At 47.5% G+C, this 21,781-nt stretch overlaps 1 protein-coding gene and 1 long non-coding RNA gene across 2 annotated transcripts in view; both read right to left on the minus strand.

Annotated features, from left to right (window-relative positions):
* Positions 1–499: 499 nt before the first annotated feature.
* Positions 500–21,781, minus strand: part of RAMP1 (receptor activity modifying protein 1) — a 155,548-nt gene continuing 134,266 nt past the window's right edge. The window contains exon 3 of the mRNA XM_063933179.1: positions 500–2,730. Within this exon, the coding sequence (XP_063789249.1) occupies positions 2,475–2,730 (256 nt within the window). The 3' untranslated portion in view covers positions 500–2,474. The remainder of the gene's footprint in view (positions 2,731–21,781) is intronic.
* Positions 6,634–10,346, minus strand: LOC134944546 (uncharacterized). The gene is made up of 3 exons (XR_010181896.1): positions 10,131–10,346; positions 8,718–9,620; positions 6,634–6,705 (listed from the first exon to the last, which is right to left on the minus strand). It is a non-coding gene; the product is annotated as an uncharacterized LOC134944546 (long non-coding RNA).

Here is a 21,781-nt window from a genome sequence, read left to right on the forward strand (position 1 = left end):
CCTCTTATACTAAAGAAACTTCTATTTTATGTTGTGGTTATTTAGGCTAAAGTACCACAACATGCCAACAGCGTAGGGATATTACCATACTGTGGGCCTTATTCAGGTTTGTTAGCAAATCAAAAAAGCACACTAATGTGCAAAACCATGTTGCACTGCAGGTGGGGCAGATGTAACATGTGCAGAGAGATTTAGATTTGGGTGGGTTATTTTGTTTCTGTGCATGGTAATAAATCTGGCTGCCTTATTTTTACACTGCAATTTAGATTTCAGTTTGAACACACCCCACCCAAATCTAACTCTCTCTGCACATGTTACATCTGCCCCACCTGCAGTGCCACATGGTTTTGCCCAGTTGCTTGCTTTTATGGTTCCCTAACAAGCCTGAATAACCCCCTGTACGCAAGATTTCCTTTGGGAGTTGAAGAATCCAAATCCATTACTGTTGAGTTTTGGTAATTGTACAGGGGAACTCAATTAAAAGAAGTGACAGTTGCAGTAAAACTATATAAATACATTTATTCCAAGAAAGAAAGAAAACAATAAAAATAGAGGTTTTTTTTGCGACTTTCAGCTATACAAAATAGATAACTTCTTTGCATCACTTAAAACTATCATTACACATAAATGAAAGTGATACACCATTGTAAAGATAGTGTCTTGTTTTTACTGGTTGCGAGCTCATCCGTTTTGTTGCCTGAAAAAAGACAACCACATTATTGGAAATACGTGATGTCGCCACGCTCTCAAAAGTCACATTTGGCAATTAATGAAGATGACCACATACTGTAGCAGAGAAATAGTGACCTACCCAAAGAGAAACCTTCTGCTACATATAGTAATGCTAAACACTGGGAAGGACTCTGATCAACAGATGCCTGTTTTTAGTTTTGGCATGACTTTAGAAAGCAATACCAAGTCCCCAAATCTACTTACATGGGGTCCTGGTATTTAGGCTATAAGATTGTCTCCAAGTGATTTATGTGATCCTGCAGCTGCTCCAGAAGGTATGGTTCAATAGATCTACAGTAAAAAAAAATAGTAAATAGGTCAACCCCAGATGGTCAACATGGAAAAGACAGTAGAAAAAGTCAACAGGGTCTAAAGTTCAACACGAAAATGCTAGACACAAACAATGGTCCACACAAGTTTTTTTGTGTCATACTGCACGTTTCACCATATCTGAACCAACTTAGTGGAAACGTGTACCCTTGCAGGCTTGCTTCGCTTGCTATGCTTCAGGCAACGTGCCTCACTCCACTACTGCTGTGCTTGGCATAAGTTACTATTCCCAATCGAAGTCCACATAGATGGTAAAGGATGATTTTTTATTTTTTATTAAGAATAAAATAAACCGTAGTGACCATCTATGTGTCAATAATTGTCATGTTGACTTTTGAACCTGTGGACATCAAGAACAGTCTACCTTTCACCTGTCTATTTTGACACTGTCGACCTTTTGGCCTTGTTGACGTTTTTCATGTCGACATTTTGGGGCTGACCTATTGACAGTCTATTTTTTTACTGTAGATCTATTAACTGTATACTGCTCCAGCTGAGCCTGTATGCTCCTGCAGGTGCCTATTGTATCTGCAAAAATAACTGGGATGGCAGGAAGCATCCATTCCTGACAATCTGGTCTTGTTTATCGGACAGACAACTGATCAGAACGTGCAGACATAGGCAAGGCAGCTACAGGCACACACAAGATGTCAGGAGCTTCATATAATAGTCTGCATCATAGATCCCAGTTAAAGGACCTTCTGGGACTGGTCTGCACTCAGTATAGCCCAGAGGTTACCAAATGTGGTCCTCAAGGCACCCTAACAATCCAGGTGACTTAATTAGTTCCTCCGTCAAATTGATTGAACCATCTGTGTTGAGCAATGGATGTAGTTAAAACATGGACCATTAGGGTGCCTTGAGGACCACATTTGAGGACCTCTGGTACAGCCTATTCAGAACTCTCTTTTCAGTTTAGGTAAGAACTATCTTTTAATCTAGAGAAATCCGTGAGGACCATTTTCTTTAACACGTAACTGCCATACATAGAAGCTACACGACTGCTGCTCACTCTTGACAGCTATTACAGAGCTTTCTTTATGTCACTTCTGATTGGCTAATGCCAGTCTTGCAGTGCTATTCATATTCTGTATATCATTCGCTCCATGTTATGTTCCAGCATAGGAGCTAGCCCCAATATTTGTGCTTCAACCGTCCATGTCTATGAAGACATTTAGTCATATGCTGATGCACTTGTCTCCCATGCGTTCCAGCACAGCAATAATCATCCCATTAGTATGTAAAGGCAGTCATATTTCATAATTCTACACGGCATATTACTAATGAGTTTGATTCTGAAGGCTAACACTCCAAACAGTGTGTAGAGTTAGAGATGTTGAATGACTTCTCCTCCATCAGTCTGCATGTAATCTCTAGGAAGGGGTTCGGAAGACTTGCAGACTTAATTGCCGTCAAACAATTCCTTCACTGCGCTTGCTCCTCCACACGACCAATGCCGTCATAAGAAGTGTTATGAGGACAGGAAAAAAGATGAAGGAATAGAGTATGGCGAAAGGCGGGTCAGCTGGGAGGCGACCGGTGAGGGCACAGTTCTTGAAATACTTTATATGGATATTTGTGAAGAAGTGATCCACCAGGTGGTTTGGCCAGAAGCAGCCCTGAACTTCAGCCAGCAGAATCGTACAATTAGTGACATCACCATAGATCCTATAGGAGACAAGAAACAAATGGAAAAAAAAATGAATCAGCTGTACACTCTAAGATCAGTATACACTAACATCAGGAATAATTATTTATTTATTACCAGTTATTTATATAGCGCACACATATTCCGCAGCGCTTTATAGAAAATATTTGGCCATTCACATCAGTCCCTGCCCCAGTGGAGCTTACATTCTATATTCCCTACCACATGCACACACATTCACGCTAGGGTTAATGTTGTCAGGAGCCAATTAACCTACCAGTATATTTTTGGATTGTGGGAGGAAACCACGCAAGTACGGGGAGAATATACAAACTCCACATAGGGCCATGGTGGGAATCAAACCCACGACCTCAGTGCTGTGAGGCAGTAATGCTAACCATTACACCATCCGTACTGCCCACATCAGTACACACCGACACCAGGAACACTGCAACATCAGTATACATTATGGGCAGTACGGATGGTGTAATGGTTAGCATTACTGCCTCACAGCACTGAGGTCGTGGGTTCGATTCCCACCATGGCGCTAACTGTGTGGAGTTTGTATATTCTCCCCGTACTTGCGTGGGTTTCCTCCGGGTACTCCGGTTTCCTCCCACAATCCAAAAATACACTGGTAGGTTAATTGGATCCCAACAAAATGAATCCTAAACGTTTCCTCCGGGTACTCCGGTTTCCTCCCACAATCCAAAAATACACTGGTAGGTTAATTGGATCCCAACAAAATGAATCCTAAACGTGAATGTGTTAGGAATGTAGAGTGTAAGCTCCACTGGGGCAGGAACTGATGTGAATTTACAAATATTCTCTGTAAAGCGCTGTAGAATATGTGTGTGCTATATAAATAACTGGCAATAAATAATAAATAAATAAATATACACTAACATCAGTATACGCTATCAGGAACACTGAAATATCAGTATACACTAACATCAGGAATACTGTAATATCAGTATATACTAACATCAGGAATAATAAAATCAGTCTACACTAATATCAGGACCACTGAAATATCAATATACACTAACATCAGGAATACTGTAATATCAGTATACACTAACATCAGGAACAATAATAGCAGTATACACTAATATCAGGAACACTGAAATATCAGTGTACACTAACATCAGGAATACTGTAATATCAGTATACACTAACATCATGAAATACTGCAACATTAGTATACACAAACTTCAGGAAACACTAACATCAGGAAGCAGATACCATCATTATGCACTAACATCAGGAACACTGTAACACCAGCATATACTAACATCAGGAAAGAGGTAACATGAGTATGCACTAACATTAGGAAATAATGTATTATCAAGAAACACTTTTAATACCAGGACACACTACGAATTGTCTAGTGTTGTGTTTGCTATGATATTCTCTGAAAAAAGTGCATCAAATATACAGTTGTGGCCACCTTCATCTTACCCTCTAGTGCGATTTTGCCGCGATTGTCTATAGTCGCACCCGCAATCACTCAGTTCATTTTCTATGGTTCGCGGGGGCAACTATAAGCACACACCCACGAACGTGCACATGCATGGCGTCAACCTGCTGCGAATACCCGCAATCGCAGGTAAGCTGAAGAGGGTCACACCTGTACAGCGGAATCAGCAGTTTTATGATAATGCAGCCTACAAATTCCCTAGGAACTAGAATAATGCTGCTTGCCCACATATAATATATATAGATTGTAATCTGGTGAGCAGGGCCCTCTGACCTCTGTCTGCCAAAACCCAGTCTCATTGTATGTCATTTTATTGTAAAGCACAATGGAAAATACTGCTATATAAATAAATGTTAATCATCATCATCATCATCATCGCATTTACAGAGGGAATCCCTGATATAACTCGCTCCAGAACTCGGGAAGGCGGCAATCACCCCACAATACTATTCATTTGGCTCAGGAGACAGGCTTGGCTGTGGTAATCTTACACACAGGACTAGACTCTACTGTTTTCATTTAATCTCGCCACCTCTTTTAAGCATCACAATAGGATTTACAGCAGAGGAAGAAAGGTGTAGAATAGATGAAGAGGGAACTGTGCAAACTGACACAAGCTACACATTAATTTCCCCAAGGAGTAAGGAGCCAGACATAGGGACAGCAGCAATTGTAAACAATGCCTATTAAATAGATACATCTCAGTGAACAGAAAGGTTTAAAAAAAAAAAAAGGTACAAGGGTTGTGTAATACGTTTCCGGATGCACAAAAAGTATCATGTTTACAAACAAAGTGAACATTATATTTTTTTTAAGTATTCGCCAGAGGACCGTATGCAAAGCTGCATGCAATCAAACCACTTGGTGAAGCAGCTGGACCAGTCCGAACCAGGTATATCTTCTACATGCTGGATGAAGAGCTCCATTGCAGCCGACTCAAAATGAATCCCACAACTCTTGAACTTGGTTTGTGTAAACGCAAAGAAGTCGCAGGGGTCCAGCACTGGCCTGTACGGTGGATAACCAAGCTACCAAATGCGTTCATGGGACAGAAAATCCACCACTTTCCTGGACTTGTGGACAGGTGCATTGTCATGATGGAGAAGGGCACCACGAGCGCGAGTTCTTGGACGGAACCTGGAAATGGTTTCTAAGACTTGCGGCAGGCATTGGTTGGTGTACCATCCCTCAGGGACAATACTGCTGAACGAGTGGACATGACCAGTCCTGGCCACAAAAACAGCCTTCATCTGCTTGGCCACACTGCGCTCATGTAGGAACTTTTGTGGTGGCACACTTCTAACTGGGGTCCACTGGGCCAACTGTTGTTTGGTCTCAGGGGTGAAACTGTAGATCCAGGATTCACCACTGATGATCTCCCAGACAGAGTAAAACCTGGCCAGCATGTTGTGGCACCAAGTCACCCGAGCCTCCTTCAGCTCTCACGTCAGCTCATGGAATATCAAGCAGATGAATCCCAATGAGATGCCTGCCTCCTTTTCTAACTGGGACACCATCACCGTGGCATCCACCTCAACTATGCTCCGCATAGCAGAAAAGTTGTTCTCAGTGATGGTGGGCACAGTTCAGCCGAAACACTCCTCGTCTTCCAGGGACTGTATTCCGCGCCGAAATTCTGCAAACCACTCAAACACAGTGGTTTAGGATGGTGCTTCCTCCCAAAAAGCAGCTTGCAGTTGGTCAAAAATCTCCTGCTGTCCCAGATGACTCTTGCAGTCATAGAAGATCATGGCTCTCCAGTGGCCTCTGTTGAGCTGCATGACGAGTTTGTGAAGGACGTTAACCTGCTGACTTCTTTGTTGTGCAATGCTACTAGTATACAGTTCTGTGCCTTGACATGTCACAAGAACTTTCTTAAGAGTTTACCGTTCACAACCAGACAGTTAGATTGTGTCTACTCTACCTATGTACTCCGGACATTGTTTTCACACCCCTCGTATGTGCAGATGTGCACAATACTAGAGTACATATAAAAAGATCCCCATTACTTGCAGGAAATCTCCATTTTTGCACATACACAATGAATGAAAGTGCTGTGCTGTGGTGGTCAGTAGGGGTGGAACTTCATCACCGTAGTCCATTTATTTTCAAATGGAGAAAGTAATTAAACCCCTCAAATTTCAAAATGAGGGTCTAGGGCTAGGATGATAAGTGAGTTTGCTGGGTACTGCAGTGGAGCTGCACAAGGGAACCCTGCAGGTTCTGCCAGTTGCCAGTTTCTCTGACAAAAAAAAAGAAAGTTTGCCTGGAGTTCTTTACTCCATTGACTGCTTGGCCCAAGTAATGTGAAATATCACCCATAGATGTCAGCGTGACCAGTACATGCTTGGCTCTACCAGGAAAAATCTTTTCTTTCTCTCATTCATTTTTATCTCAATTTCCAAATCTTTACAGTGGGTTAGACAGTTTACTTACATACAGCGCATATGTCGACCAGCACTAGAGGCTTTAAACCCTTTGTCAGAGCCAGATTAAGGTCCACACGGGCCTGGAGCTGAAATTTATAAAGGGCCTAATTTAGTTTTGCAACATAATGTTCCGCCCTATCAGTTTAATAAATAGAATGTGCGTCACACTAAAGCTATACTTCCCCGCCCACAAACATGTTATCTGCACGCTTACTGAGCTACTGAGGCAAAAATAATCAACACAAGTATTAGTTACCAGATGGGCAAGTGCACCCTGAGCGCATTTGATGCCAGTGTGAATCCACCTGATGACAGTGTGATGACCAAGACAACTGATTAACACAGGCCTGTGGACAGGGCTGGTGCAAGGTTTCTCAACACCCTAGGCAAAACTTCAGCCTGATGCCCCCTCCTACACACCAGTAGCCACTATACAGCCACTCAGGTGAAAGTGTGGATGCAGCATCTTAGAAGTTCAACAGCAGCCGTATGCATTAAGTTTAACAAGGACGCATCTTTCAGAGTTATCCTGTAATTTATGATACCCCCCCCCCACAGATCCTGGCGCCCTAGTCAGCTGCCTACAGCTGCCTAATGGTAGAGCCGTCCCGTCCCATGGAGGAGGATGTACTGAGGCTGATGGAGAGTAAAAATAAGGGATGAAGGGGAAGAAGACTGAGTGGCACGTGGAACATAGAGGAGGAAAGCAGCAAGACAGAGAAGGGGAAGAGAGAGGGTGTTACAGTATATAAAGACATTGTAGCAGGAGAAAAAGACAGTGTGGAATAAAAATAGACAAAATGGGAAAGAAAAAAAAGGTGAGTCTCAGAGATAAGGAGAAACAGACAGTGGGGGAAGGAAAGAGTCATGTGGAAGAGATAGCAGGGAAAGAGGCAGATGGAGTAAAAGCTGGGAGACAACTGTTAGGGGACAACCACATTTACAATATGATAATACAATATATATATAATAGCTAAATATAAAAATATTCATAAATGCAAGCTGGGGAATTAAATTAGCATTGTGTACACGTAGCTCCCAGGTTAAGTGCCCATAGCTATTCAATTGACTGTATCGCACCCAGTAACTATTGCCTTGGGCTTAGTCGTGATAAAATGCATCTCCTGGATTAAATGCAGAGTGCAATGGTGTTACCACAAGTGGTAAACCCGCAACCAACCCCAACCCACTAGTTATCATGGGCATACCACGTAGGCAATTGAATAGCTTTGGGCACATCCTCATGATGCTAATTGACTGTACCCCATTGCATTCTGTAACTAACTTAAACATATCAATATGCACTTCAGAAGCACCAAAAAAATACAATGAGCAAACTATTAAACACATAAAATGATCATGTTTACATGCATGGCACACACACATGGAGTTACAATTCAACAGCCAACGGCCTGCAGCCCCGCTATCAAACTTTCACCATCATCTCCCCGGACAGTAGCTCTCGCTAATCCGTAGCAAACAGGTGATTCCCGGCTGCTGCTCCCGGTTCCCCCTTCCCTGTATCTTTGCACTCTAACAAAGCTGAAGCTGTGACCTTCACAACCCTGGCGTCTTCTATCCAGGATCAAGGGGATTGGTGTCTCCATCCCTCAGACTGGGTACCAGAGGCCCAGCTCCCGAGTCCTATGTCTCCTGCTCAGCTTCTTCCACCCCTCAGTGGGCCAGAGACTGCTTGCCACCTACCCTCGTCACATGGGCTCAGATTGGGAGGTCCATGCACATACCCTGCACCACTAAACGTACTCCTGGCACATTCACATGCCCCATGTATATACACATACCTTTAATTTTACACACATAACCCCTAATATACTTATATGCACCCCTCATGTACATGCACATACCCCCCCCCCCCCCCATATGCATATATACAACACTCTGTATATACACATACCCACTAAAATACATATATAGACATAAGCCTCCCTACTAAAAATATATACACCCTCCCGTACTTACACCCAATATATAGTGCATATATACAAACTGCTATACATATACTCCCGGACAGCACTCCATAGACTGGCTATCACTGGATAAGTGATCAACAGCATCCAGCAGGAACACTGTAACTCACCCAGCCCGATCAGTAATTACTTCACCTGAGCCGGACTACCTCCGTGTAGCTGTGTTTAGGTGGTGTGGTAGCACCTGTGTTGGTTCACAAAGTCCGTAGGAGGCCATAAGACACTAGTAATGTAGCAGCGCACAGGAAGTGCAAGAGAAGTTTACCGCTGCGCTGCCACACAGTGTGCTGATGTTGATCCACAGAAGGAGGGGGGGCTCCAGTGGCTGAGCTGGCAGCGGGGGAGGAGTAATCCGCTGGCTGCGCTGTCAGAGGCGGGTGGACTGAAGGAGTGTGATCCGGCGGCTGTGCTGGCAGCAGGGGAAGGACTGAGTGAACCTCCGGTTACTGCGCAGGCAATTAGGAGAGGACTTGAGGAGTGATCTGAAGGCTGCACTGGCAGGGGGGCTCCAGTGGCTGCGCTGTCAGAGGGGGGAGAACTGAAGGAGTGATCCGACGGCTATGCTGGCAGCGAGGGGGAGTAGTGATCCACTGGCTGCGCTGGCAGGGGAAGTGGGGCTCCGGTGGCTGCGCTGGCAGGATGCTGACTGTAGCTAGTAAAAAAACATTCCTCAGAATGCTGTGGGCCTATTTTGATGAAGGGCCTGGAGCTGCAGCTCCATCAGGCCCATTGTTAATCCGGCCCTGCCCTTTGTAATACAGTATAGAGACCCATGTAATCGTGTGAGGAAAGGCTCCATGTGTGTGGTCCCTGGCAGGTGAGTCTCAATGTCTTCATGAAGATCCCTGAGATGAAGCTGTAAGTTTTACAGTTGTGCATTTTTAGTTGAGGTCATTTCTTGGGAGATGGCTGGTGCTTGCCTAAGCATGGATGTTCTTTCATTTACAACTGAAAAATATGATGTGAGTTCCACTGGTGCACTTCTCAGGTCATCCTGAATGTCCTCTAAATGACTAAAGGAAATGCTTAATAAATCTCTTCCTCATAGACAGGTCAAAATATAAATAAGTAATTGGTCAGAAAAACAATGTCATAAACAAAAACCAGTATAAGATGAGATAATAGAAAAAGAAACAACTAGGACAAAGGAAACATTTCAAAGTGGATGAGGAAGCAGTATGTATTTGGGGGAGGGTACTCATAAGGGCTGACATTCAAGAAGGGTGAGGAAGAAACACAGATGATAGGGTGCTCAGAGACAAGTGGAGTGAACTGTTGTATCTGTTAGAAAGCATAGAAAGCAGTGTGTTTCTCTCCCCACTAAGCATACTGTCTGGGCATTCGGACCCAGGGAGGTCTGTCCTCCAATCTGTTGTACTGCTGCACCATGTGACTGCAACCATCTTGTAGATCCTTAGTGCAGAGAGACTGTGTAAGAAATTACATTATAGAGACATAAATCTCCCACTTAGCTCCAGAGAGACCTGCAATATAGAGCCGTTCCAACAACATTGCACCAATACCTGCAAGCAGCATACACTCCCCGGCTGGTGAGCTGTATAGAAATCCACTACGCTGAAGCTTCGATTCATAAGAACTAATGTGTATACAACAGTGAGTACCACTGTACCTGTTATATTTCAATAAACCAACACCACTGGTTAAGTAGCTATGGGGGTAACTCAGATCTGATCGCATCAGCAAATTTGTTAGCAGTTGGGCAAAACTATGGGGGTAATTCCAGGTTCATCGCAGCAGGAAATTTTTTAGCAGTTGGGCAAAACCATGTGCACTGCAGGGGGGGCAGATATAACATGTGCAGAGAGAGATAGATTTGGGTGTGGTGAGTTCAATCTGCAATCTAAATTGCAGTGTAAAAATAAAGCAGCCAGTATTTACTCTGCACAGAAACAAAATAACCCACCCAAATCTAATTCTCTCTGCAAATGTTATATCTGCCCCCCCTGCAGTGCACATGGTTTTGCCCAACTGCTAAAAAATATCCTGCTGCGATCAACTTGGAATTACCCCCTATGTGCATTGCAGGTGTGGCAGATTTAGGACGGAATGCATTTTATATGCATGTAGGTGACTAAACACCCGAGCCTGGGGATGCTTACCTCTGGGCAAGGAAGGGTTAATGTTTCTGTAGAAGGCTTTGTGTGAGGTGGGGTGAGGTCAGTTTAGCCTATAGAATTAGAGATAGGGGGTGGAGTTTCAGGGCCACCACAGATTACTGTAGGTATCCATTTTAGGGAAAATTTTCCTGGTGGACGTTACCTCCCTCTCTTGTGTAGTTGTCTGTTGTTGGCGTCAGCTTTCGTGGCGGGAAAGAACGGTTGCAGTTGTCATCTGTTTTTGTGATCTTGAAGTGCTCTCCCCTCCAATACATGTCTTAGGCTGATTATACCCTACCGGGGTCAGCAGCACCACCGGTCCAGGTGGGCCTCATGTTGTTATGTCTTTGGGGTGGGAGGTGGATACCTTGAGCAGGGTCATGGGGCTGGCTGGTCGCCCCCCATGTGAAAAATTTAGGTGGGAATGCAGTTGGCGATATTGCACTGTGGGGGCCGTTCTTTCTGTGCCACCATACTTTTCCTTGTTTCCTTTCTTCCTCTTTCATTTTAGTATTATAGGTATATAGATATGCTAAATCCTTAAATAGTTTTAGTTTTAAATTAGTAAAGCTGACCTTACTTTCCCCTTATACAAGTCTCTGTGTCTTTATTTACTGTTGGGTACGGTGTATTGATTGACCCAGGTACTGTCAAGAGGGGGCATTCATCAGGTGATGGGGGGTTTAATAACATTTGTAGACAGAGTTAGATTTGGGTGGGTTATGTTGTTTCTGTGCAGGGTAAATACTGGCTGCTTTATATTTACACTGCCATTTACATTTCAGTTTGAACACACCACACCCAAATCTAACTCTCTCTGCGCATGTTACATCTGCCTCCCCTGCAGTGCACATGGTTTTACCCAACTGCTAACGATCAGATCTGAATTAGGCCCTATGATGTTAATAGTTGGAGTCATCCGCTGGGGTGTGCCTATATAACTCTGAAAATAACAACCCCTGCACACACATCATTCCCAACAGTGGAGGTAATTCAGACCTGATCGCTGGGCAGTGATTTTTGCACTGCTGCGATCAGATAGTCCCCACCTACAGGGGGAGTGTATTTTAGGTGTGCAAGTGTGCGATCGCATGTGTAGCAGGGGTGTGGTTCATCAAATCGACAGTGTCTAGGTCGACAATGTTTAGGTCGACCACTATAGGTCGACAGTCACTAGGTCGACATGGATGGAAGGTCGACAGGGTTTCTAGGTCGACATGTGCTAGGTCGACAGGTCTAAAGGTCGACATGAGGATTTTTTTTTGGTGTCGTTTTCTTCGTAGAGTGACCGGGATCCCAAATTAGTGCACCGCGTCCCCTCGCATGACTCGCTTCGCTCGCCATGCTTCGGGCATGGTGCCTTCGCTTCGCTCGGCACACTTTACCGTTCCAATCGTAGTCCACGTGGATCGTTAAGTATGAAAAAATGTAAAAAAAGAAAAAAAAATGTGAAAAACTCATGTCGACCTTTAGACCTGTCGACCTAGCACATGTCGACCTAGAAACCCTGTTGACCTTCCATCCATGTCGACCTAGTGACTTTCGACCTATAGTGGTCGACCTAAACATTGTCGACCTAGACACTGTCGATCTTCAGACCGGATCCCGTGTAGCAGAGCTGTACAAACTGATTTTGTGCAGTCTCTGCGCAGCCCAGGACTTACTCAGCCACTTACTTCAGCCTATCCAGGACCGGATTTGACGTCAGACACCTTCCCTCCAAATGCCTTTTCCCTCCTGTGTTTTCCCGGACACTCCTTGAAAATGGTCAGTTACCACCCATAAATGTCCTCTTCCTGTCAATCTCCTGCGATCCCCGATGCAGGGCCGGCTCCAGGCATGTTCCAATAGAGCGGCCGAACAGGGCGCCGCACTTTATGGGCGCCGCTAGCTCTGGCCGCCATATTGGAGCCTGGAGCTGTCTCTGCAGCACTGCACTGTCTGTCTCCCCCGCCCCCGCTAACCGGCGCCGGCCCGTGAGCCAACCAGAGCTCGCGGTCCGGCAGCTGAGGCTGATTGGCTGCCGGACCGCGAGCTTTGATTGGCTTGCGGGCCGGCGCCTAGTCGAAGCGGCCGCCGGAGATTGAGGGCTAGGAGAGCCGCACGCTGCGCTCTCCTCCCGCCCTCAGCTACAAAGCAGCACAGGCAGCAGCCTCAACCCACAGGATCAGACTCGCGGTGAGCAGGGGGGGGGGGGATATCTGGCCCTGGGGACATGTCTGGCACTGGGGGCATGGGACATGTGTATCTGGCACTGGGGGCATGGGACATGTGTATCTGGCACTGGGGGCATGGGACATGTGTATCTGGCACTGGGGGCATGTCTGGCACTGGGGGCATGGGACATGTGTATCTGGCACTGGGGGCATGGGACATGTGTATCTGGCACTGGGGGCATGGGACATGTGTATCTGGCACTGGGGGCATGGGACATGTGTATCTGGCACTGGGGGCATGGGACATGTGTATCTGGCACTGGGGGCATGTCTGGCACTGGGGGCATGGGACATGTGTATCTGGCACTGGGGGCATGGGACATGTGTATCTGGCACTGGGGGCATGGGACATGTGTATCTGGCACTGGGGGCATGGGACATGTGTATCTGGCAGTGGGGACATGTCTGGCACTGGGGGCATGGGACATGTGTATCTGGCACTGTGGGCATGGGACATGTGTATCTGGCACTGGGGACATGTCTGGCACTGGGGGCATGGGACATGTGTATCTGGCACTGGGGGCATGGGACATGTGTATCTGGCACTGGGGGCATGGGACATGTGTATCTGGCACTGGGGGCATGGGACATGTGTATCTGGCACTGGGGGCATGGGACATGTGTATCTGGCACTGGGGGCATGTCTGGCACTGGGGGCATGGGACATGTGTATCTGGCACTGGGGACATGTCTGGCACTGGGGGCATGGGACATGTGTATCTGGCACTGGGGGCATGGGACATGTGTATCTGGCACTGGGGGCATGGGACATGTGTATCTGGCACTGGGGGCATGGGACATGTGTATCTGGCACTGGGGGCATGTCTGGCACTGGGGGCATGGGACATGTGTATCTGGCATTGGGGGCATGGGACATGTGTATCTGGCACTGGGGACATGTCTGGCACTGGGGGCATGGGACATGTGTATCTGGCACTGGGGGCATGGGACATGTGTATCTGGCACTGGGGGCATGGGACATGTGTATCTGGCACTGGGGGCATGGGACATGTGTATCTGGCACTGGGGGCATGTCTGGCACTGGGGGCATGGGGCATGTGTATCTGGCATTGGGGGCATGGGACATGTGTATCTGGCATTGGGGGCGGGCATGGGACATGTGTATCTGGCACCGGGGGCATGGGACATGTGTATCTGGCACTGGGGGCATGGGACATGTGTATCTGGCACTGGGGACATGTCTGGCACTGGGGGCATGGGACATGTGTATCTGGCACTGGGGGCATGGGACATGTGTATCTGGCACTGGGGGCATGGGACATGTGTATCTGGCACTGGGGGCATGGGACATGTGTATCTAGCACTGGGGGCATGTCTGGCATTGGGGGCATGGGACATGTGTATCTGGCACTGGGGGCATGGGACATGTGTATCTGGCACTGGGGGCATGGGACATGTGTATCTGGCACTGGGGGCATGGGACATGTGTATCTGGCACTGGGGGCATGTCTGGCACTGGGGGCATGGGACATGTGTATCTGGCATTGGGGGCATGGGACATGTGTATCTGGCATTGGGGGCATGGGACATGTGTATCTGGCACTGGGGGCATGGGACATGTGTATCTGGCATTGGGGGCAAGGGACATGTGTATCTGGCATTGGGGGCATGGGACATGTGTATCTGGCACTGGGGGCATATCTGGCACTGTGGGAACAAGAGTATCTGGCATTAGGGGCATATCTGGCACTGTGTGGGTCATATATGTATCTGGCACTGTGGGGGCATTTATGTATCTGGCACTGTGTGGGGCATATATGTATCTGGCACTGTGTGGGGCATTTATGTATCTGGCACTGTGGGGGCATTTATGTATCTGGCACTGTGGGGGCATATCTGCACTGTGGGGGCATTTATGTTTTGTGGCACGGGGGCATTTATGTATCTGGCACTGTGGTGGCATATCTGCACTGTGGGGGCATTTATGTATCTGGCACTGTGGGGGCATTTATGTATCTGGCACTGTGGGGGCATATCTGTACTGTGGGGGCATTTATGTATCTGGCAAGGTGGGGGCACATTCATATATCTGGCACTGTGGGGGCATTTATGTATCTGGCACTGTGGGGGCATATCTGCACTGTGGGAGCATTTATGTATCTGGCACTGTGGGGGCATATCTGCACTATGGGGGCATTACTATGGGGGCATTTATGTATCTGGAACTGTGGGGGCATTTATGTATCTGGCAAGGTGGGGGCATATCTGCACTGTGGGGGCATTTATGTATCTGGCACTGTGGGGGCACATTCATATATCTGGCACTGTGGGGGCATTTATGTATCTGGCACTGTGGGGGCATATCTGCACTATGGGGGCATTTATGTATCTGGAACTGTGGGGGCATTTATGTATCTGGCACTGTGGGGGCATATCTGTACTGTGGGGGCATTTATGTATCTGGCACTGTGGGGGCGCATTCATATATCTGGCACTGTGGGGGCATTTATGTATCTGGCACTGTGGGGGCATATCTGCACTGTGGGGGCATTTATGTATCTGGCACTGTGGGGGCATATCTGCACTATGGGGGGCATTTATGTATCTGGCACTGTGGGGGCATATCTGTACTGTGGGGGCATTTATGTATCTGGCACTGTGGGGGCACATTCATATATCTGGCACTGTGGGGGCATTTATGTATCTGGCACTGTGGGGGCATATCTGCACTGTGGGAGCATTTATGTATCTGGCACTGTGGGGGCATATCTGCACTATGGGGGGCATTTATGTATCTGGAACTGTGGGGGCATTTATGTATCTGGCAAGGTGGGGGCATATCTGCACTGTGGGGGCATTTATGTATCTGGCACTGTGGGGGCACATTCATATATCTGGCACTGTGGGGGCATTTATGTATCTGGCACTGTGGGGGCATATCTGCACTGTGGGGGCATTTATGTATCTGGCACTGTTGGGGGGCATGTCACGTGTATCTGGCACTGCTGGGGGGCATGTCACGTGTATCTGGCACTGCTGTGGGGTATGTCACGTGTATCTGGCACTGCTGGGGGGCATGTCACGTGTACCTGGCACTGCTGCGGGGCATGTCACGTGTAGCTGGCACTGCTGCGGGGCATATCATGTCTATCTGGCACTGCACATTATGTGTATCTGGCACTATACTGGAGACATTGTGTGTAAGGAACACTACTGTGTGTAAGGCTGCTAATTGTGTGCGTAGAGGGGGTGTGAAAATATATTTATAGTTTGATTATATGAAGTTACGAGGCCAAGGCCACTTTTCCAGAGGTCATGCCCACATAAGGGGGGGACACTTTTCTATTTTCTCGCTCAGGGTGCTAGTAGGCCTGGAGCCGGCCCTGCCCCGATGCATTTGGAATTTTTGCACCATCCCGTCGCTAACCGGCAATCCCCGTTGCTGCGGTCCATCGTGCTTGCGCATTGCGGTGCATATGCATGCGCAGTTCAGATCTGATCGCAGGTTGTGAGAAAACGCAGCCTAGGACTACTGCACTGGGCATTAGGATGCATCAAATGCCCCGACATTCGGAATGCTTGCTGTCCCTATTCTTAAAATGTACCTTTTTAGCATAGAAACAACTGTGCAACTTTTTTTTGATGTACGATTTGACTTAGGTGGTCCACCTCCACACCCAAAAATTGTCTGTATTGTATTGTATTGTACTGTACTGTACTGTACTGTATTGTATTATACAAAACAACTAACTTTAGCAAAACGAAGCCAACTTTTGTATGTGTGCCATGAATGCATGTCTTACATTGATTTAAGAACATAGGCCCTCATTCCGAGTTGTTCGCTCGTTGCCGATTTTCGCAACGGAGCGATTAAGGCAAAAATGCACATGCGCATAATACGCAGTGCGCATGCGCTAAGTATTTTAGCACAAAACTTAGTAGATTTACTCACGTCCGAACGAAGAATTTCCATCGTTGAAGTGATCGGAGTGTGATTGACAGGAAGTGGGTGTTTCTGGGCGGAAACTGACTGTTTTCTGGTAGTGTGCGGAAAAACGCAGGCTTGCCAGGAAAAAACGCGGGAGTGGCTGGCCGAACGCAGGGCGTGTTTGTGACGTCAAACCAGGAACGAAACGGCCTGAGCTGATCGCAATCTGTGAGTAGGTCTGGAGCTACTCAGAAACTGCTAAGAATTTTCTATTCGCAATTCTGCTAATCTTTCATTCACTATTCTGCTAAGCTAAAATACACTCCCAGTAGGTGACGGCCTAGCGTGTGCAATGCTGCTAAAATCTACTAGCGAGCAAACAACTCGGAATGACCCCCATAATGCGTGTCTTACATTGATTTAAGAACATAAGAACATAACAAAGAAAGGGAACAGCATGAAGCCTCATGGGCCTATCGTGGCTGTTCCCATCCAAATCATAAATCATTAATCAAATCATTATTTCTTTTTCAGATAAAAAAAATAGAAATAAAATAAGAATTAAAAAAAAAATAAGAATTTACTCACCGGTAATTCTATTTCTCGTAGTCCGTAGTGGATGCTGGGGACTCCGTAAGGACCATGGGGAATAGACGGCTCCGCAGGAGACTGGGCACATCTAAAGAAAGATTTAGGACTATCTGGTGTGCACTGGCTCCTCCCCCTATGACCCTCCTCCAAGCCTCAGTTAGGAACTGTGCCCGGAAGAGCTGACACAATAAGGAAGGATTTTTGAATCCCGGGTAAGACTCATACCAGCCACACCAATCACACCATATAACACGTGATAGGAACCCCGGTTAACAGTATGATAACAAATGGAGCCTCTGAAGAGATGGCTCACAACAAAACCCGATTTTTGTAACAATAACTATGTACAGGTATCGCAGACAATCCGCACTTGGGATGGGCGCCCAGCATCCACTACGGACTACGAGAAATAGAATTACCGGTGAGTAAATTCTTATTTTCTCTGACGTCCTAGTGGATGCTGGGGACTCCGTAAGGACCATGGGGATTATACCAAAGCTCCCAAATGGGCGGGAGAGTGCGGATGACTCTGCAGCACCGAATGAGAGAATTCCAGGTCCTCCTCAGCCAGGGTATCAAATTTGTAGAATTTTGCAAACGTGTTTGCCCCCGACCAAGTAGCTGCTCGGCAAAGTTGTAAAGCCGAGACCCCTCGGGCAGCCGCCCAAGATGAGCCCACCTTCCGTGTGGAATGGGCTTTTACAGATTTAGGCTGCGGTAAGCCCACCGCAGAATGCGCCAGCTGAATAGTGCTACAAATCCAGCGCGCAATAGACTGCTTAGAAGCAGGAGCACCCAGCTTGGTGGGTGCATACAGGATAAACAGCGAGTCAGTCTTTCTGACTCCAGCCGTCCTGGAAATATAAATTTTAAGGGCCCTGACTACGTCCAGCAACTTGGACTCCTCCAAGTCCCCACTAGCCGCAGGCACCACAATAGGTTGGTTCAAGTGAAAAGCTGAGACCACCTTTGGGAGAAACTGAGGACGAGTCCTCAATTCTGCCCTATCCATATGGAAAATCAGATAAGGGCTTTTACAAGACAAAGCCGCCAATTCTGAAACCCTCCTGGCCGACGCCAGGGCCAACAGCATGACCACTTTCCACGTGAGATATTTTAAATCCACAGTCTTAAGTGGTTCGAACCAATGTGATTTCAGGAATGCCAAAACCACATTGAGATCCCAAGGTGCCACTGGGGGCACAAAAGGAGGCTGAATATGCAGTACTCCTTTGACAAAAGTCTGAACTTCAGGCAGTGAAGCCAGTTCTTTTTGGAAGAAAATCGACACAGCCTGAAATCTGGACCTTTATGGACCCCAATTTGAGGCCCAACGTCACCCCTGCTTGCAGGAAATGCAGGAATCGACCCAATTGAAATTCCTCCGTCGGAGGCTTCATGGCGTCACACCAAGCAACATATTTTCGCCAAATGCGGTGATAATGTCTTGCGGTGACATCCTTCCAGGCTTTGATCAGGGTAGGGATGACTTCCTCCGGAATACCCTTTTCCTTCAGGATCCGGTGTTCAACCGCCATGCCGTCAAACGCAGCCGCGGTAAGTCTTGGAACAGACAGGGTCCCTGCTGCAGCAGGTCTTGTCTGAGCGGCAGAGGCCAAGGGTCCTCTGTAAGCATCTCTTGAAGTTCCGGGTACCAAGCTCTTCTTGGCCAATCCGGAACCACGAGTATGGTTTTCACTCCTCGCCTTCTTATTATTCTCAGTACCTTGGGTATGAGAGGTAGAGGAGGAAACATATAAACCGACTGATACACCCATGGTGTCACTAGAGCGTCCACCGCTATCGCCTGAGGGTCTCTTGACCGGGCGCAATATCTTGTCAACTTCTTGTTGAGGCGGAACGCCATCATGTCTACCTGTGGTTTTTCCCACCGGTTGACCAGCATTTGGAAGACTTCTGGATGAAGTCCCCATTCTCCCGGGTGGAGGTCGTGCCTGCTGAGGAAGTCTGCTTCCCAGTTGTCCACTCCCGGAATGAACACTGTCGTCAGTGCTAACACATGATTCTCTGCCCATCTGAGAATCCTTGTGGCTTCTGCCATCGCCATCCTGCTTCTCGTGCCGCCCTGTCTGTTTACATGGGCGACCGCCGTGATGTTGTCTGACTGGATCGGTACCGGCTGGTTTTGAAGCAGGGGTCTTGCCTGGCTTAGGGCATTGTAAATGGCCCTTAGCTCCAGGATATTTATGTGAAGAGAAATCTCCTGATCTGACCACAGTCCTTGGAAATTTCTTCCCTTTGTGACTGCCCCCCAGCCCCGAAGGCTGGCATCCGTGGTCACCAGGACCCTGTCCTGTATTCCGAATCTGCGGCCCTCTAGTAGATGAGCCCTCTGCAGCCACCACAGCAGCGACACCCTGGTTCTGGCCGATAGGGTTATCCGCTGTTGCATCTGGAGATGGGACCCGGACCATTTGTCCAACAGGTCCCACTGGAACGTCCTTGCGTGGAACCTTCCAAATGGAATTGCTTCGTACGAAGCTACCATTTTTCCCAGGACTCGTGTGCATTGATGTACCGACACTTTTCCTGGTTTTAGGATGTCTCTGACCAGAGATGACAATTCCTCGGCTTTTTCCAGTGGAAGAAACACTTTTTTCTGGTCTGTGTCCAGAATCATTCCCAGGAACAGAAGACGTGTCGTCGGGACCAGCTGTGACTTTGGAATGTTTAGAATCCAGCCGTGCTGTTGTAGCACTTCCTGAGAAAGTGCCAACCCCACTATCAACTGTTCTTTGGACCTCGCCTTTATCAGGAGATCGTCCAAGTACGGGATAATTAAAACTCCCTTCTTGCGAAGGAGTATCATCATTTCGGCCATTACCTTGGTAAAGACCCTCGGTGCCGTGGATAACCCAAACGGCAGCGTCTGGAACTGATAGTGACAGTCCTGTACCACAAATCTGAGGTACTCCTGGTGCGGAGGGTAAATGGGGACATGCAGGTACGCATCCTTGATGTCCAGGGATACCATGTAATCCCCTCCTCCAGGCTCGCAATAACCGCCCTGAGCGATTCCATCTTGAACTTGAACCTTTTGATATAAGTGTTCAAGGCTTTTAAATTTAAGATGGGTCTCACAGAACCGTCCGGTTTCGGTACCGCAAACATTGTGGAGTAGTAACCCTTTCTTTGCTGAAGGAGAGGTACCTTGACAATCACTTTCTGTAAATACAGTTTTTGAATAGCCACCAACACTGCCTCCCTGGCAGAGGGAGTTGCCGGCAAGGCAGATTTTAGGAAACGGCGGGGGGGAGACGTCTCGAATTCCAGCCTGTACCCCTGAGATACCACTTGAAGGACCCAGGGATCCACCTGTGAGAGAGCCCACTGTGTGCTGAAAAACCTGAGACGTGCCCCCACCGTTCCCGATTCCGCCTGAACAGCCCCAGCGTCATGCTGTGGACTTACCGGACGCAGGGGAGGACTTCTGCTCCTGGGAACTAGCTGTGTGCTGCAGCTTTTTCCCCCTTCCTCTGCCCCTCGGCAGAAAGGATGAGCCTCTAGCCCGCTTATTTTTCTGGGGCCGAAAGGACTGTACCTGATAATACGGTGCTTTCTTTTGCTGTGGGGTAGCCTGTGGCAAAAAAGTCGATTTCCCAGCAGTAGCTGTGGAAACGAGGTCTGAAAGACCGTCCCCAAAAAGTTCCACCCCTTTATAGGGTAAAACTTCCATGTGCCGCTTGGAGTCGGCATCACCTGACCATTGCCTAGTCCATAACCCCCGTCTGGCGGCAATGGACATAGCGCTTATTTTTGATGCCAGCCGGCAAATATCCCTCTGTGCATCACGCATGTATAAGACCGCGTCTTTTATATGGTCAATCGTAAGCAAAATATTGTCCCTATCCATGGTATCAATGTTTTCCGACAGGGAGTCTGATCACGCAGCAGCAGCACTGCACATCCAAGCTGATGCAATAGCGGATCTCAATATAATGCCAGTGTGTGTGTATATAGCTTTTAGGGTACTTTCCTGCTTTCTATCAGCAGGTTCTTTTAGGGCGGCCGTATCCGGAGACGGTAGTGCCACCTTCTTTGATAAGCGTGTCAGCGCTTTATCTACCCTAGGGGGTGTTTCCCAGCGTGACCTATCCTCTGGCGGGAAAGGGTACGTAGCCATTAACCGTTTAGAAATGATCAATTTCTTATCTGGGGAAGTCCACGCTTCCTCACACACCTCATTTAATTCGTCCGATGCAGGAAAAACTACTGGTAGTTTTTTCTCACCAAACATAATACCCTTTTTTGTGGTACCTGGGGTATCATCAGAAATGTGTAATACATTTTTCATAGCCTCAATCATATAACGGGTGGATCTATTGGAGGGTACACTCGTC

The sequence above is a fragment of the Pseudophryne corroboree genome, chromosome 7 (genome assembly GCF_028390025.1).
Source record: "Pseudophryne corroboree isolate aPseCor3 chromosome 7, aPseCor3.hap2, whole genome shotgun sequence".
NCBI classification, from domain to species: Eukaryota; Metazoa; Chordata; class Amphibia; order Anura; family Myobatrachidae; genus Pseudophryne; species Pseudophryne corroboree.